Source organism: Xenopus laevis, chromosome 8S (genome assembly GCF_017654675.1).
Source record: "Xenopus laevis strain J_2021 chromosome 8S, Xenopus_laevis_v10.1, whole genome shotgun sequence".
NCBI classification, from domain to species: Eukaryota; Metazoa; Chordata; class Amphibia; order Anura; family Pipidae; genus Xenopus; species Xenopus laevis.
Genome location: NC_054386.1, coordinates 58,808,874 through 58,826,556, shown reverse-complemented (window position 1 = coordinate 58,826,556; position 17,683 = coordinate 58,808,874). Strand labels below are relative to the sequence as shown.

General features: G+C 37.5%; 1 protein-coding gene across 1 annotated transcript in view; it reads left to right on the top strand.

Annotated features, from left to right (window-relative positions):
* dcx.S (doublecortin S homeolog) overlaps window positions 1–17,683 on the top strand; it is a 58,153-nt gene that overhangs the window by 11,003 nt on the left and 29,467 nt on the right. The window contains exon 3 of the mRNA XM_018232978.2: window positions 3,868–4,208. Within this exon, the coding sequence (XP_018088467.1) occupies window positions 3,868–4,208 (341 nt within the window). The remainder of the gene's footprint in view (window positions 1–3,867; window positions 4,209–17,683) is intronic.

Genomic DNA, 17,683 nt, shown 5'->3' with positions numbered 1-17,683 from the left:
TGCATGCAAAAGAGAACTCGCGGACGTGGTCGTGCATAAACGAGGAGAAATGCAATTTTAGTTCAGTTCTACAGATTCAAAATTGAAATGCTGGGGTCTGAGTCTTGAATACTGATTGCAGTTATAATCACACTGGCGTGTCAAATGGCAAAATGACTTGAAATGAAGAAGATGGAGTCTGCTGAATGGCGAACATGCTGATTTATGTCCAGTGGCGATCCTGCCCAATTTGTGGCCCGAAGCGGCCTTAGTCTTGTCACTCACTTTCAGCGGGGGTCGGGGGTCCACACAAATTGCATCACTTAGCACCAATTATGACTGATGACATCACTAAGCACTGTTTCCGAGTATATATTTTATGGTTTATTTGTGTATTTTTGTAGGTATCTTGGATCATACAAGCCATTTAAATGAAAGTGCAGCAAATGCTTAGCTATCTGAAAGAGGAGTGGGCTGTAAGATGAGTTTTGTTTAGCAGATGTGCAGGGTTAAGCGGTATATGGCAGGTGTGGGGGCATTATTACGGCTGCCAACTTTTCTGAAAGAAATTCTGGCCTTCCTATATTTTTACAGTTTTTACCAATTGATAACATTTGCATCAGGCATTATTTTTACCAGCTAGGTTGAAACTCTTTACTTTGTGCATTGTTCACTGAGCAAGAAGTAAGAGAATGAGAGTTTTGCTTCCAGGAATTCAGAAAGCTGCTGAGGGAATTGTAAGTAATGGATCCATTTATCTCGACATACAATTAATTAGCTATGTAGTCTTTGTTCTCAGACATACACAGGGGCGCTCCGTCAATGAGGCGAGTTGAGGCACTGGCCTCAGGCGGCAGCGCCCGTCTGGTTGCCAGGGACAGCAAAAATGCCTCTCCTGGTAACTAAGAGACGAATTTCCGGTTTTGAACCCGGAAATTCTGCTCTTCTAATGCAGAGAGCGCAATTGCAATTAATAACAGTATCCACAAAATGGTTCCTGCCTGCTTGCTATAATTATGAATGATATAGGGTATACATTTTCCCCTATATCATTCACAATCAAAATATAGGGAATTCTGAGAAGCCTGAGTAGTGATGGACAGAGTGGATAGAGTTTGGTTGGATTAGCAGCATGCAGTATCTACCTGTTAAGTGGGTATAACCCACCATGGATAACCTACATTATCTTAATTTTCCATTTTGGAAAGTTGAACAGTTTTTTTTTATTATAGAGGTTCATATTAAAGTTATAAAAAAGTAATGGGGTGGCAAATCAATTGCAAGCCCCTAGTTGCCATTTAACAGCCATTAATTCAATCTGAATTAAACTTCTTGTGAATTAGCAAACATAGTTCCATAGTTAAGTTTGGCTGAAAAAAGGCCAAAGTCCGTCAAGTGATGGTTCCCCACATGGGCGTAACAACAGCATGCTGGGCCCCCCACCAGAAAAATATTCGGAAAGCCCAGCATGGACTCCTGCAAGCAGCCCTCCCCCGGGTGTTTGCACACTCTCTGAGGCGCAATTGCTTCAATTTAAAGGGGAAAAAGCGTCAGGGAGGGGAGTTTCAAAACTACAGAGTAAACAGACCCTACGGTTCGGGCCCCATGGGGGTCTACTTCCTCTATAGCTGACCCATGCAGTGAAAAGCTATTGCTTTGTTGGGCTACAGTATTTTTCTATATTTCCTGTTAGGCCCTCTCCTATTCATATTCCAATCTCTGGTTCAAATCTCTAGTTCAAACCACTGCCTGGTTGCTAAGGTAACTTATACCTACCAACCAGACAGCTGCTGGAATATCAAACTTTTGAGCTTCTGAACAGAAAGCTAAATGACTGAAAAAGCAGAAAAAATAAAAAATGAAGACCAATTACAAATTGTCTCAGAATATCACTGTATACAATATACAAAAAATCTAATTTAATGGTAAACAGCTCCTTCACGCAACCACTGAGTTCTCTTTGTCTATTAAAAGTATACTGTATATTCCGGAGGTTTTCTAACAGAGTTACTATGGTAATTAAACTGTCCCAATTACAATTATAAATACTTCCAATTTAAAATGATTTAGGGGCTGTGTATTATTTTACAAGCAAATAAAAAAGACTAGATAGAGCTGCAAGTCCTTTAGACTGGGAGAGCATCAAACGGAATTATTTAGCAAGTATATAAATACTGTTGTATGTATTTGTAAACTAGAACTGGGCTGGGCTTCCTAACAAGAAAGAAAGAAACCTTCAACTGAGCCAAAACCAGTTAATTGTCAACTGACAAGCTAGACTAATCTTATAGGAATATGTGAAGCCTTTTTGTGTTTCATTAGGATGTTTTTAAAGGGGAGCACTTAATCCCCATTCGCTAAAGGGGTTAATATCTTCTTTAGCTCTCTCACATTTGAATAATTAATGAATAAAAGAAGACAATTTGTTTCATTAGATTCAAGGCCTTCATTTCCGAGGTTTGGCATTAAAAGAAACATACTGTAGGCCTTTCAACCCGGACTTGCAGCTGCTGGCTTGTTACGAAGGCAGCCCATTGTGGGCTTCTGCTCTCACATTGTATTGTTTCCATGGAAACTGCTTAGATTACCTTAAACTATCCTGATACAATGGCGTAAAGGTTACGTATAAAAACTCATGTCTTTCCTTTTACAGGTAATCAGTGAAATATTTCATAAGCTAAAGAACAGTGGTGAAAGACAGCCTTTAGCTGAAAACCTAAGATGGCTGTTTGTTATTCGAGGCAACATTATGCCAACGAGGATGTAGTGATACCAATAAGGCATGTGTGTATAGTCCCTTACCAATAACACTTTATACTGTATAAAGATGCAAATTCCCACCATAACCATAGATTTCTCTACATCTTCCATATAGTTCTAGGCTTAAACCAGCCAACCCAAGCTTAAAGGGCATCTAACCAGGGAAATTTTGCTTGATAATTTTCACATGTATTATATAAACATATTATTATTATATAAACATATTTCATGGGTATATAGCCTTTATAGTTGTATGTTTTTGGCAAATAAAATATTACTTTGCAGGTATTCCATTTGTTTTGTAATGGAATGGGACACATAACTTAGAATAACCCTCAAATATCCAGATTGTAGTATTTGTTCTGATCTACAGCCCATTTCCCCCAAGTGGATTTAACCTGAAATAGAAATTCAATTAAGGCACATTTTACAGTGTGCTCTTCCGACACTGGTTAATAATGGATTTACTGCCTGGCTATTTGCTCTCTTATCTGTTCTTACCTATTACTTTGTGCAGTATTTCCATCTTTAACCATGTTCAGATTCACGTATCATATATAGTAATATTAATCTGAAATAGCCATATTTAATATTATGGATATACTATCTGTGTATTCATTGTCAGGCTAGACCTCAAAGGGGCACTTGTTTCCTCTCTGTTTCTTTTTTCATATTTCTCCTTTCCAAACTCTCACTTTCCCTCTCCTTGTTATTTTATGTCCTCTTTGACCCTTTGTCTTTTTATTGAGCAGAGCTAGGGAGTAACTGGTCATTGCCAGGGTGTAATGTTACACAATGGGGCATAGCTTAAAATCTGCCAACACTCACACTTAGGCAGTAAAAGACAGAGATCAAGAAAACAATATCTCTAAAACTAAGATCATCAAATGAGGTGTTAATAACAGTTATCATAAAATTATCACAAAATGGTCCTTACACTGAAAAAAACTTGATTTTTTGTTGTAAGATGCAGATTTTTTAAGAATATCATAAATGTGTTGGTAGTCACAAGGTTCTCTGACAAGTATGTCAGTACAAACAGGTAAGGGGGCCCACAATTAGTTTTTCAGCCAACACAATAATGACAATAGTTTTGAATTAACAAGCCCCATTTCTCTCTGCTTTTAGGTGAAAGCTATGTTTGCTCTTCTGACAACTTTTTCAAGAAATTGGAATACACCAAGAATGTGAACCCCAACTGGTCAGTCAATGTGAAGACATCAGCCAGTAAAAAGTCCCTCCAATCTCTAGGGAGTTGCAACAATGCACAGTCCAAGGAGAACAAGGACTTTGTGCGCCCCAAGCTGGTGACAATCATTCGAAGTGGAGTGAAGCCACGTAAAGCTGTGCGAGTCCTCCTGAACAAAAAAACAGCCCATTCATTTGAACAGGTCCTCACTGATATCACCGAAGCCATTAAATTGGAAACTGGCGTGGTCAAAAAGCTATATACCCTGGATGGAAAACAGGTAGGATAACCAGTAAAAATGCTATTACAAAATCCAGAATTGTCAGTACAACATATGGTACTTATTAGTGTAGGGTAAGGGTCTGTTCTGAGTTATGGAGTGATATAGGCAGACTATGCACCAGTTACTATTTCATAGAATCAGCAGTTATTTTACACTGGACCAAGAAAAGGTGTCTAAATCATACTGGACTAGGGGATATTTTTTTACACGTCAATACATAAAGAACATTTGTCCTTTGTATACCATAGCATCAAATTAGCAGTAGTAAGTATTGCGTTATCTGTTAACAAAGCAAACCAACAATGTTACTGTAGGTAAATACAATTGTTGTGCATGTGGTTTCACTGGCTGCAACACACAGCTGATGTCTTTGACGCTTTTTTTACTATTTACAAAAGAATCAAATGATGACTGCAGATGAAGAGATCATTGAGTGTGATGTGCTTAAATGATTAGAACAAAAAAATGTTATTGAATTAAATATATATTAAATATTTCTAGTGTCAGTTCTGGGTGTCCAGACAACTGGTGGCACACTATTTCAAAAAACAAAATAGAAAATATTTGGACAGGCTGATAATAATATACTATAAATCTATTGTCATCGTTTTTTTATATTTATGGTGAATGGATCCTAAACTCATGTCATAAATGACTGCAACATTAATGTTCCAAAGTCTGCTGTAAGACATGCTGTGATAGATGGGAAGGGGATCATCATATTGTGCTCAGTAGGGTCAACCGAATGACCTCATAAATCAAGGTGAGCAAGCAGTGATGTCCTTCAAATAAAGGCAATCTGTGTGAAGCCAGGCAGTACAGTAATGATTAAATAAACGTGCCAGCTGGATAACAGCCATGTAGATAACATAGAAAGATAGATCTATTTTATTTATTTATTTTATTGATTTACATAGACAAAGTTGGAATGAGGTTCCTGCCCCAAACTTGCAATCTATGAGGTAGAAGGGGCCTACAACAGGTGAGGAGACATTGATTTACATAGACAAAGTTGGAATGAGGTTCCTGCCCCAAACTTGCAATCTATGAGGTAGAAGGGGCCTACAACAGGTGAGGAGACAGTACAAGTCGGGTGCATGGTGCATCAGATATACACTACTGAAATGAAATGAAAATGAAATGAAATGAAAACCTCATAATTGTTATGAGGTTTGCGAATAGGAGAATGGGGGTGCTTGACTGATGCATGGTGGTAGAGAGTTTAGAGGTTTATGTAGGGCTCAGCTCCAGCAGTGGACTGTATGGACAATAGGTCTGCAGTATAATCTGCTCTAATTTATTCTCTTGAAAAAATAATAATTACATTATTCTTTGGCATATTTGGAAAATGCAACTGATAACTCGTACTTCCCTCCAGTTGATATAGGTATATCTTATGGACCTATGAACTTATAAAGCTGGTTCCTACTGACTGCATCACTTCCTAACAGCATTCTGTTATTTCTTTTAGTCCTCTTCTTTCTGGTCACTGGGCTGTGTCTCTGGCCACTCTTCATTCTTCTGGGCCTAATCACTGATTTGCACAAGCTGCAAATGCACGCTCAGTAGGCAAGAGGAACATATAATCAGTAAATAATCAAGAACAATCCTTTTCTAAAGGAGAAAGGAAAGTAAAATCACTGGAGTGTGCCAAATTGTTAGACAGAGAGAGGGAGAGAGAGTAATCTGGTTACAACAGGATCAGGAAAAGAAACCAGAAAGTATAGTTGGCTGTAGTTAGGGAAGAATGCTGTTAAGCAGCAAAGTTGTGTATGCATCTTGCAAATGTCTTTAAAATCAGATTAAATGTTTTCACTTTGAAACCACAGCATCTGCTACAGCCAGCTCAAGCAGCTTACAGTGATTGTTTAATGAGAGAGAATAAAAGGAGTGCACAGTGTTCTGCTTAATATTTATAATGGGAAACCAGACCATACAGTAAAACAGCTATACCATCTTCATTCTTTATTTGGTATTCTCACAGCATAGCACGTCACTGGAAAACATAGCAGCGTCTTCAGCAAATCATGATAATATGTCTCAAAATTACACTCATCTGGGAGACACATTTTCATAATCATAGAAAGTGCCTTCTCCTCAGATGCATGGTTGGACTAAAAATGAATGCAACACTAGTACATTAGAAATTGTTCTTATGTGTCTTATTTATAAAGAGATGTTTTTATGTCTGGAAATTAAACTCCATGAATTGTTGTTTTTGATCCTATGATGGCCTTCAGAACAACTTGAATATGTAGTATATGTAGTGTATATTAGTTCTTCTGCTATGGATGACTTCTGTAGCTCCTCTTCCCCTTTCCTCTCACCCATCACAACTTCTGTTGCAGCTTATTAGTATTAAAAATGGCAAAAGTAGGAAGGTATGTATAACTTTAGCAATCTGAGGCTATGTAGTTAATCTGTGTCCTAGTTGGTGTTTGGAACAGTTATATATTAGTTCACATCATGTCTTTTTAGATGTTATCTGACATTCCAGAAAAGGATAATCATATATAATTGATTCAAACAGATAGCATGCTCACAACAAGTTTAGCTCTATTGTCAACTGGGGCAACTCACATGCACAATGCAGCTCATCCCTTGGCCAAACATTGTTCCCTTGGTGTCCCCTTAAGTATAGTTGTGGATGGTTAAAGTAGAATTGGCCACCCTTGGGGGAAACTGTAGTAATACAAAGAATTAGTCCAATCGAAAAGAAGACTAGAACTCACAGCAAAGGATCCTTTAGCTGCGAGTTCCCCAAAACAGCCTTTCCCATTTTTATTGAGATGATCATATGCTCAGTAGCTCTTTGTCCTTGTAGACTGTAAGCCATAAGGATCATAGCCTGCTGTCAGCAGACTAATGTAATGTGTTCACAGGGACCTGGGGACTGAGATCTATTCAACTGGCACAAAATAATTTGAGTGTAGGCGCAGTACCTTAATGGGACTCCCCTGTGCCTGCTACATTGCATCCATGTTAGCATTAACTACATTTACAGCTGCATTCGTAAGTGATCCCTATTGCCTTTTTCTGACCTGCTGCTCCCATTAGACCCAACAGTTCTTTCTCTTCTTAAATATGAATAAAAAAACATTTATTTGAAATTTGAAATCCTTAAAGAAGTGGAATTTAAAATATATTTTCATGAATATTTTCAAAGTAAATACGACTGAAATCTTTGAAGCCTTAATCGAAGAACCCTAGTGAGATGTTAGCAGAGTGGTTTGAAGTGCTGATGTTGGTTTAGAAGCCATATATCATCAACAGAGACAGTTGACGTATATTAAGACTTGAAGCAGAAAAAAATTGGAAAAGATTAATATGAGAGGCCTTTCCTAAAAAGCTGAGTTTACAAACTCTCATTATAATCTCTGTGCTACACTTGCTCAAACTTCAGCATATCTAGGCTCTTATCACCTGCTACAGGCTGGGGGATTACATTAAAATTAGGGATGCAAAAATGGAATAAACTAGGTCACATAAATGTCAGTAATATTAGAAATTCTTCTTTCTGAGTCAAAGAGAGCCTATTCTATGAACTGCTGGAAAGTGCTGATAATGCTGATTTATACCTGTATAATGAAATGATACATCTCTTCCAGTTATAGATAAAGTGGGGCACATTTATTAATACATCTTAGAAGAAGTACTGGAAAGTTGCCCCAAAATAAAATAGGCAGCATGCATGTTGGCTCAGAGTGCCATAGGTTTCACATGTTTAACTCCTAGAACTTTGCTCACTAATAGTAATGTACTGTATATGCAAAGGATAAGGGACAATATTGATGGTGTTTATTTGCATATATGAGTTGGTTTTTATTGTCCTTTTAAGCAGTATTTGTTATTAATTCAAGATACTCATATGGTGGAGTGGACAGGTAAAACAGAACTGAACAAGATGCCTCTCAGAACGGGTGAATGTAAATCAACAAAATTCTTTGTGAACTGCAACTCCCACCATTCTGAAGCAATGTTTTTTTGTAGCTTATTTGGTTTTATGAACTGAGGAGCTCACTCATTTTCATATTCAATCAAACTCTGAAACAATGCATGGCAGCATCGTGACTTTCCACCATAGAAACCCATGGATGCCAAAACTAAAAAAAACCCTAAATGGGCATGCTATGCTGCTTTATTATAACACCCGAGACTCGAGAACCACAATTGTGTTCCATGTCTAATAAAAGTCACAATCCTACTAGCGTCAATGGAGAATTACTACATAAAAAAAAAATAGCTACTAGAAACAATGTCAAAAATATCTGTGTATTTTTTCTGTGTGTTTTCTAGGAGTAGAACCTCATCATTTTTATTCTTTTGTTTGCCATGCTAAATGCAAATATTTCATGGAACATAACATTTTGTAATTACTGGCATATACTTCCCCAGTGAGCACAGGGACTGATGTAATTCAGATATAAAGGAGGAAAATGTGCTTAGTCTGAACTGAAGCAAAATGGTAACAAAACCAGGATATTTGGAGAAACAAATAACATCAGATTTAAGGAGATCCGGTGGGATTCTCATTAGATGATTCTCTTAAATTTTAATGTAGCCCAGCTGGACATTGTGTGGATGGAAAAAGGTTTAAGAAATATCATGTTTTGTTGGACAACAGCCCCCAGCATACTTTAAAGCTTAGCAATAGTCCAAAGTATATTGAGTTTATCCAGCAAGTATTGAATGTACTGGTTTTGCAACAATGTTTGAATCTCCCTTAAACACACCTAGGTCCCATGTTCCCATATTTAAAATGTGGATATCTGGAGTTAGGGGATTTTGGGGAGCTGGGGGAGTTCTGCACCAATTGTAAAACATGAATGTGAGAACATACAAAAGTTCTATTTTAAACCACACCAACCATAGATCACTTTATATCTGCCCCAACACATTGAGGCCTTTTTTATTAAAGGTGGAATTTGAGTGGTTTTATAGATTTTTGAAATCACAATTAATCTCTATTTCTAAAACCACGAATGCCATGAAAGTTACTAAAAGAACCAAATAAACCAGTATGAATAAAAAAAAAAAAAAAAGCTAAACAATGCACTAAAAAATGAAAACCTCTAAAACCTCTAAAGTTTTCTTTTCTGGACATTTACTAGTGAAAAAAAAACCTGTAAAAGTCTGAATCATTTAAAAAAGGTGCAATAGGATCAGTTCACTTTATAGGACTGCTTTTACTTGGAGAAGTTTTGTATAAGATTTTTTTGTGGTTTTTATACTTAATAAATCTTGAAATAATTTTAGAGAAATTTAAAAAACTATTTTTTAGAGAAAAATGATGATTTGTGAAACAATAGAAATCTGTATTTTAGTAAATCAGTACCCTCATCTTGAACGGAGTATAGTTTAAATGCATGATGGGCTAAGAAGAGGCAGGCCAAAATCCTACAGGATCACAATCCATTAGATCTTTTTAGAAAGGTTAATTTTACTTTCCTCAGCCTTCCTGGGATTCAGACCCTCAAAAATCACATACTTTTTTCAAGTGGATGGATCAGCATGGATACATTATTGAAACTGACAGAACCCCACTGTTATCACTTTTGTGAAAGGTTGATCAATATATGTACCAATTTGATCAATCTATGACAAATGATCATATTCATTATCAGTAACTAATAATTCCTAATGCTCAGTATAGATCAATCACCATTAATCATTCAATAAGAATCAGTGTTAAATTTGCCCCAATAGTTTTGCTTTGTCATTTAAAGGATGCAAACTCTGGTAGCTTAGTAACAGTCTTAGCAACACAATAGGCTCTGTCATCCCCAAAACAACTGGGCAGCATTTCCTTTCTATCTCTTGTTATTTCTGCTGAGAAGGTAATAAGATGATGCATGCTTTTATTCAGGGACAAAATGACAATCTAGGAATGTTGGCAGTGATCCAGTCACTCAATTGCCATATTGCACTCGCCCTGACACAACCAGTGCAGAACTGGAATGTAAATATTTTGTATATATATTTTGTGTGTGTGTGTGTGTGTGTGTGTGTGTGTATGTATATATATATATATATGTATGTATATATATATATATATATATATATATATGTATATATATATATATATATATATATATATATATATTATATATATATATATATATATATATATCTATATATATATATATATATCTTCTCACTTTCGTAGTGTAGGGGAATACTGTAGTGTAGATAGATTATTCTATTTCAAAATTTTTTTTACAATTAAAACATTTCTTAATAAGCCGGTCGCTCATTATACGCATGCTTGTGTCCCAATATGGCCCACTATTGAGCTCCCTCCTAGTGCAGGTGGCCTAGCGCTGGTGGGGCAATTTAAGAAAAAAAAAACTAGTGTTACCCCAACCAGAGTGCAGGCTTTGTTAGCCCGCACCTTTGGTTGGGAAAAATGTTTTTTGCCAAAAGGTGCCCTTTAAACGAACTGACTCTGTTTGTGGAACTGTCCATGGTCCTGAAAGCTGTAGAAAAAAGGTACTTGCATCAACATATGCGGCTTGCACTTCCTTATAGTTGTGCTTGGCAATAATTGGTTCTTCCTACCTCCTGTTTGACTTTTGCACAGTTGCATGATACAAGGGAACCTTGTAAATACTGCCTCCAAGACAGATAGTAGCTACTGGGTCCCCCACAGCTGCCTGTGTCAATTGCTACAGCTGTGCTAAAAGAATAGGACACAGACATCGCTCTTATTCTGAATGCAGGAAATTACCCCAATAGGAAAATTTTCAGTGCAATTATGTTTGATCACATTAAAGCACAAGAGCAGCTGCCCACTGGAGCAACTCACTCAGCCAACACAATGACACTGGAATTATGGTTAAGAATTGTGGTAAAAAAACATGATTGGGCATGAAATTGCACTTAACCTACTGCACTTTCAAACATAAATGACCCTTATTGTGTTCATGGTCTTTGCAATAAATGGGTAACATCACCCTATGAAAACAAGTTGAGCATTTCTATCACTTTGTCTATTTCAGTAACTGGAGGGCCATACTGTATAAATGAAACACTGCAGGTGCAGAAAGGAACCTGACATTATTACTATATTTTCACAACATTTAAAATTACTTATAGGTATTATATTTATTTTTATTTATTATGGATATTATATTTTTGTTGTTGTTTTTACCCTATTCCATTGCAAATGGAGAAACATGATGCATGCTTGCTAGCAATCATACCTTCAGCATGTACTGTGACTGTGAAGAATCTCCACCGACCAGTAACATTAGTCATATTTATTCTGAGCCAAAGTGACAGGAAAAGCAGGCAAAATGTCTGCAGTTAAGTAATGCAAATCCCTGTGATTCCTAACTAGAAGAAATTGTGTAATGTCTGTTCTTGGATTACATTAATACATTTAGCACATTGTATTAGCTTAGAGCATGTCTGTGCGGACCTCTCCTTCCCTCTTACATACTTATGCAAAATATTATATAATTTGAAGAGACAAGAATTTTTATCTAAGTTATTTCTGATTCTCCATCTTAAACATCTTAACATGGAGACTTTTTAATAAGTTCAAATCCTTTACTTTTGAGAATGGCCTTAAGGTTTATGGTACTTGATCATATTATTGAATGCAAACTTTTGAACTTTGATGCTTTTGTGCCTATTGCACACTCTAAGGTCACCAGAATTGATTTTACTCCATGTAAAGGCACCAGATTTCAAAATGTAACCTAAAATTAGATTTTGGATGCACAAATTTTAGCCAAACAACATACCTCCCATAAACCTGTTACTATTGTTATCTAGTTGGAAATCCAATCACAGCCTTTTCATTTGTGTATTTGCAAAGGAGATTCTAGGAGTCATTAATAATTACATGCACAAGTGTACTTGCTTCAAAATGTTAAAATGGATACAATGCAATTCATTAATATACTTGCATCCAAACACGCTCCTGCACTCTCACTTGGTTGCCAATGTGTCTATCCTGAGCAACTGCAGCTACTGATTCTGGGTCAATAGGTGTACCAGAATAGGATGCAAATGCCATTATGAATGCACACTTCTAAAGTGATGGAATCCCCACTGTAGCTGCAAGTTGCAACATATTTAAACTCAAGGTCAATTGCGTCCATTTTGAGGCATTGGATGGAATTATGGTGGACACAACTTGGCATGGGGCTGCAGTTATGCTGGAATTACATAAAAGTGCTGCATTATGGTTAAAGAGCATGGTTATTTGCAGTTTGCACACTGCACATGGGTTCAGAAATGACCCCTACTGTGTCTTTAATGCTCAACTGGGGCATGGGGGCATGGGGGAATGTAATAAAAGTCGATAATGGAAAAAATATTCGCATTGTGAAAGTTATGCCTTTGTGTGAACAAATGTGCCTTTGTGTGAATTTAATATAGCTTTAGCAAACGCAGGGAAACTATTAAGCGACCACTTCCGACAGGGGAAGAAAGTTTGCGAATTATATAGTTTGCACCAGTGCGTAGTGAATTTTATAAAACTTCTTACTGTAAAAGTTATGTTTGCTCCGAAAGATTACGACACCTCCAAGCATTTCGTAAAAGTGGGCAATTAAAACTTGCAATGCAATAACATTGCAAGATGTGAATTTTTATTCTTATTTGTGTAAATTGTTTTGCTCTTGCGACTTTTATTACATTCCCCCATTAGTTGGCTAGGTTCTTGGACTGTGCAGTGGTCATGTGAAGTTTGTTACACAACCTATGATCTTAGTCCATGCACTTGTGAATAGAATGTTGAGGCATTTGCAAACAGTATAAACTATTTCATTTGAGATGCTCAATATTCTGCTGAAAAGTCAGTGGCAAAAGAAGCCAGATAATTATAGATAGATTTGCTATATAAATCAGATTTGTGATGGAGCGTAACGGACCATAAAAGAAAGAATGCGGGCGACTTAGTAGCCAAAGGCTGTATAAATTGTAATTAAAAGTATTTAAATCCAGTTAATCTTAATTAGGAACAGCATTTTTGGATGGATAACTCAATGAAATTTCACACTTGCTATTCAGTTAATCCTTTCAATAGGGACACAGGATTGCTGATGTTTCTTTTGTATTGTTTATTGTAATCAGCTCCTCTTTACTTCTTCATTAAGCCAGGAATATTATATATAACCACCTTGTTTTTTAGGTGCACCGGCATAACAGATTTGCAGCACAATATTGGACCATAGTGGGTGCTAGGTAGGTCACTAACTTTGCTTTTTAACTTCTACCTGCAGTGCTTTTAGGGTCACTTTGGCAAACTTAAAATGTGGAGGCTGGGTTTGCATGCCAGTCCAACTATAACAAATCACAGTGTAGCTGCTATTATATCTGTGTCCATGACAGCACATCACAATAACCATGTTCTGCTTGCCATAGAAAAATGGAACAGTGCTCTTAAAAACAGGCACCTAAAAGCTATCAACTGTGTAATTTACCATGTCCTTGGATGAAGATGCTATAGTGCTTATGGATGCAAATTGGTGCCAATACATGCTTATTCAAGTAGCATTTGAGTTCAGGGTCACTCTTCACCTTTCCTCAGAATAAAGTTTCCTTGACCTGCACTAAAGGAGTCACAAGGGCGCATTCACTTACCCTGACACAGGGAGCAAAATGGATTTTCAGACTCGATTGCCATGTTATTTTCCTACAATGCACTGTTTTTCTGCAGAATTCATGTCTTATTGTGAATGAAATGTGCCATTTGCCTGGAATCTGCCTTGTGTTTGGCTTCCGAATGATGCCTGTACATAAGTCTGGAGCTATGGCCTGGAGGTGACAGTAGCTCCAGTGTTTGCACAGCATCTTGCGTCAATAGGTGCAGCAGCACTCAATTCTGAAGGAAGGACTATGCACTATAATGGAAGTGCACAGATCAAACCTAGATGCAAGAACAAGTTGCCCGTTTTCGTCTGTGAATGTAAATTAGCCCTAGAGTGTTGATACCTTAATGAATTAGATTCTTAAGATCCTAAAGATCGAGTTCCCATAACCTGCAGTGCTCTGAAATACTCACCAGAGTATTTACAATCTATATTAAAAGAATAAGGTTCTGATGGCCAACATTATATGTGTCAGATTATAGTGATAGAGTAAGATTCTCATAACCTGTATCAAAGGAATCAGGTTCTTATGACATGAGCTAAAGAGTCATCAATATGACCTGCACTGAATGAGTCAAGTTCTCATTACCTACTTGAGTACATAAAATGAACCTGGTTTTTATGACTTGCAATGAAGGAGACCGGTCCTGTGTAGTGTAGCTTCTGTAATATCTCTTGTTTATTATTAAATAGGACTGACTTTATAGATTTAAAGGGCCATTTATTACTTGTGTGATTGAGATAAAATGGGAGCAATGGGGTGCATAAACTGACAATATTTATTCAAGATACTCATGTCTAAATGTAATCCTTGCAGTTTGGCATAGTTGCACTGTTATTTGCCAGTATTATTCTGAATATGAAATAATATGTGTAGGGCTCTCTACAGTTACATCATTTATTTTTGTATATCAGTTATAATAGTATATCATAGAAAGAGTGTACAGTACTATTCTCTAGTGAGGAATACTTGTAATGCCTCTGTTTTTGCAGGGGTAGCCTGTTATACGCTAGAGACTCAGAACTATTACCAGACCATTTTACAAATCAACAGCAGAGATTTGCCAGCAGTCGTTAGTTTACCTTGAAGGTAAAATATTCATCTTGCCTGAAGACTGAAATGAGAAAATGTGCAGAGGCTGTTTTACTTGTCAAAATATGTGCCATGCAAGAGAAGCCTTGCAGATGGAATGGGAAGGTTAGGGAGATGAGAATAAGCAGAAGCAGTGCTTTGTGGGCCTCCTGTCTCACCAGCTGGTTTTGATTTGGGTAATTATTTCATTTATATTTTTGCACTGCTTTTTTTCTTTATAGGGAGTGATTTGTTGTCATTGTTGTGGTGGGTTAATATTTCACTTGCTATAAAGCTTTACTTTATAATTTAAGTATTACTTTATTATTTAACAGTGCAGCCGATGCACAGATTCCAAGATTTGGACAAAAGCTTATTTTTCTCAAGCTTTGTGGCTTGGTGGTCCTTCTAAACATTTTGTTCTAGGTCTTTGTTCTACTTTCACTGTATAAAATGTATGTTTTACTGTTATTTGCTAGTAGAAGCTTTAGTTAGACACAGCCTGCTTGAAAGTTGTTTGAGTAGAGTACAGTACATGAAAACAGTCCCTTTAACCTTTTTTCTTTATACTGCAACTTTAAAAATTTATCCAAACCCAATATAAACTCACTCAGTTGCTCTTTGCATTAATTTTTTTCTTTTTATTTAATGTGCTAATATTATGAAATTGTAACATACATCCTCTGCTTCTGTCACATTGAGCTATAGAACTAAGCAGAGCATCAGTAACAAGCTTTTGCCCTTCTGCCCCACTGTTTCTTGAACTGAACAGTGGGGCAGTGCTCCTGTTATACAACAAATACATGCTTTTAAGGCTTTCAAGTTAGCTGGGACAGCTGAAACTTTATCAGATACAAGGAGGCCAATAAATCGAGCAAAAAAGACAAGCTAAAATCTATATGGAAAAGGGTATTGTAGAAAGCAGTTAAAAAAACAAAAATATTTTAAAATATGTAAATAGTTAAAAAATGAAGCAGGAAGGGGTGGGACCCTTAATATAAGAGGGGGGTCAGTTGGTTGATGAGAACAGAGAAAAAGCAGAGATTCTGAACTCGTATTTTTCGTCTGTCTACACAAATGAAGAACCAGTTAATGAAGGTTCTCTTCTTAATAGTCCCAATTCTCAGGGCCGCTCCTGCCATGAGGCAAGGTGAGAACATTGCCTCAGGCAGCAGCTAGTGGCCAGTTACAAGATGTTGGAGAATGGTGTATCTTGTAACTTAAGGGTTCAGGGCACACAGGCAGATTCGGGGAGATTAGTCACCTGGCAACAGAGACTAAAACATGTTAAGATAAACAAAGGTCCAGGACCAGATGGTATTTATCCCAGGATGCTTAGAGAGCTTAGCTCTGTTATTGCCAAACCTCTTTGACTCATTGAGGTCTGACAGGGTGTCGAAAGAGACTGACAAATTGCTAATGGAGATTAGTCACCTGGCAACAAATCTCCTCTTCCTCGGGGCAACTAATCTCCCCGAACTGCCTCCCCTGCCTTCCCGCCGGCTAAAATGTAAGTCCCTGGCGGGATGTCACTCGGAGCAATTTTAGCTGGCGGGAGGCAGTTTGAGGAGATAAGTTGCCCGAAGAAGAGGAGATTTGTCGCTGGGCGACTAATCTCCCCAAATTTGCCTGTGTGCCCTTACCCTTAAGAGCTGAATTTCCAGGTTTTAACCAGAAATTTGGCTCAGCTAGTGCAGAGAGTACTATTGCACTTAATGCACTAACAATTCTGCCCCCTTTGACCTGCTCTGATGCTGATTTTTAAGCGTGGAGTAGGAGAAGGGGGCAGTGTCTGGGCTGCTGCCTCAGGCGGCAGCAGCCCCGGAATCGCCCCTGACAATTGTAATTATGTATGGTTCATACATGTGGAAATTCAAAAGAGACTAAAACATGTTAAGATAAACAAAGGTCCAGGACCAGATGGTATTCATCCCAGGATGCTTAGAGAGCTTAGCTCTGTAATTGCCAAACCTCTTTGACTCATTGAGGTCTGACATGGTGTCGAAAGAGACTGGCGAATTGCTAATGTGGTGCCGCCATACCATTCAAAAAGTGAGTTCTCAGCCTCAAAACTAGAGGCTGATTAGTCTGACATCAGTGGTAGGAAAGCTTTTTGAAGGGGTATTATGGGATAAGATACTGGACTTCATTGCAAAGCATAATACAGTGAGTTTGTGCCAGCATGGTTTTATGCGTAATTGATCAGGTACCTCGATTTAGGGAGGGGCTGTAGATGTTATCTACTTAGACTTTGCTAAAGTATTTCATACAGTGCCATACAGAAGGTCACTGGTTAAATTAAGGAATGTTGGCCTGGAACATAGTATTTGTACCTGGATAGAGAACTGGCTGAAAGATAGACTACAATTTTCTTATTGGACCAGTGTTGTTTGTGGAGTACCACACAGCTCTGTACTTGGTCCTTTGCTTTTCAACTTGTTAATTAATGACCTGGAGGTGAGCATTGAAATTACTGTTTCTATTTTTGCTGATGATACAAAGTTGTGCAGAACTATACGTTTCATGCAGGATGCTGCCACTGTGCAGAGTGATTTGACAAAATTGGAAAACTGGGCAGCAAACTGGATGAGGTTCAGTGTTGATAAATGCAAGGTTATGCACTTTGGCAAAAATAATATAAATGCAAGTTATACACTAAATGGCAGTGTGTTGGGAGTTTCCTTAACTGAGAAGGATCTAGGGGTTTTTGTGGATAACAAGTTGTCTAATTCTAGGCAGTGCCATTGTGTGACCACAAAAGCAAATAAAGTAATGTCTTGCATAAAAAGGGGATAAAC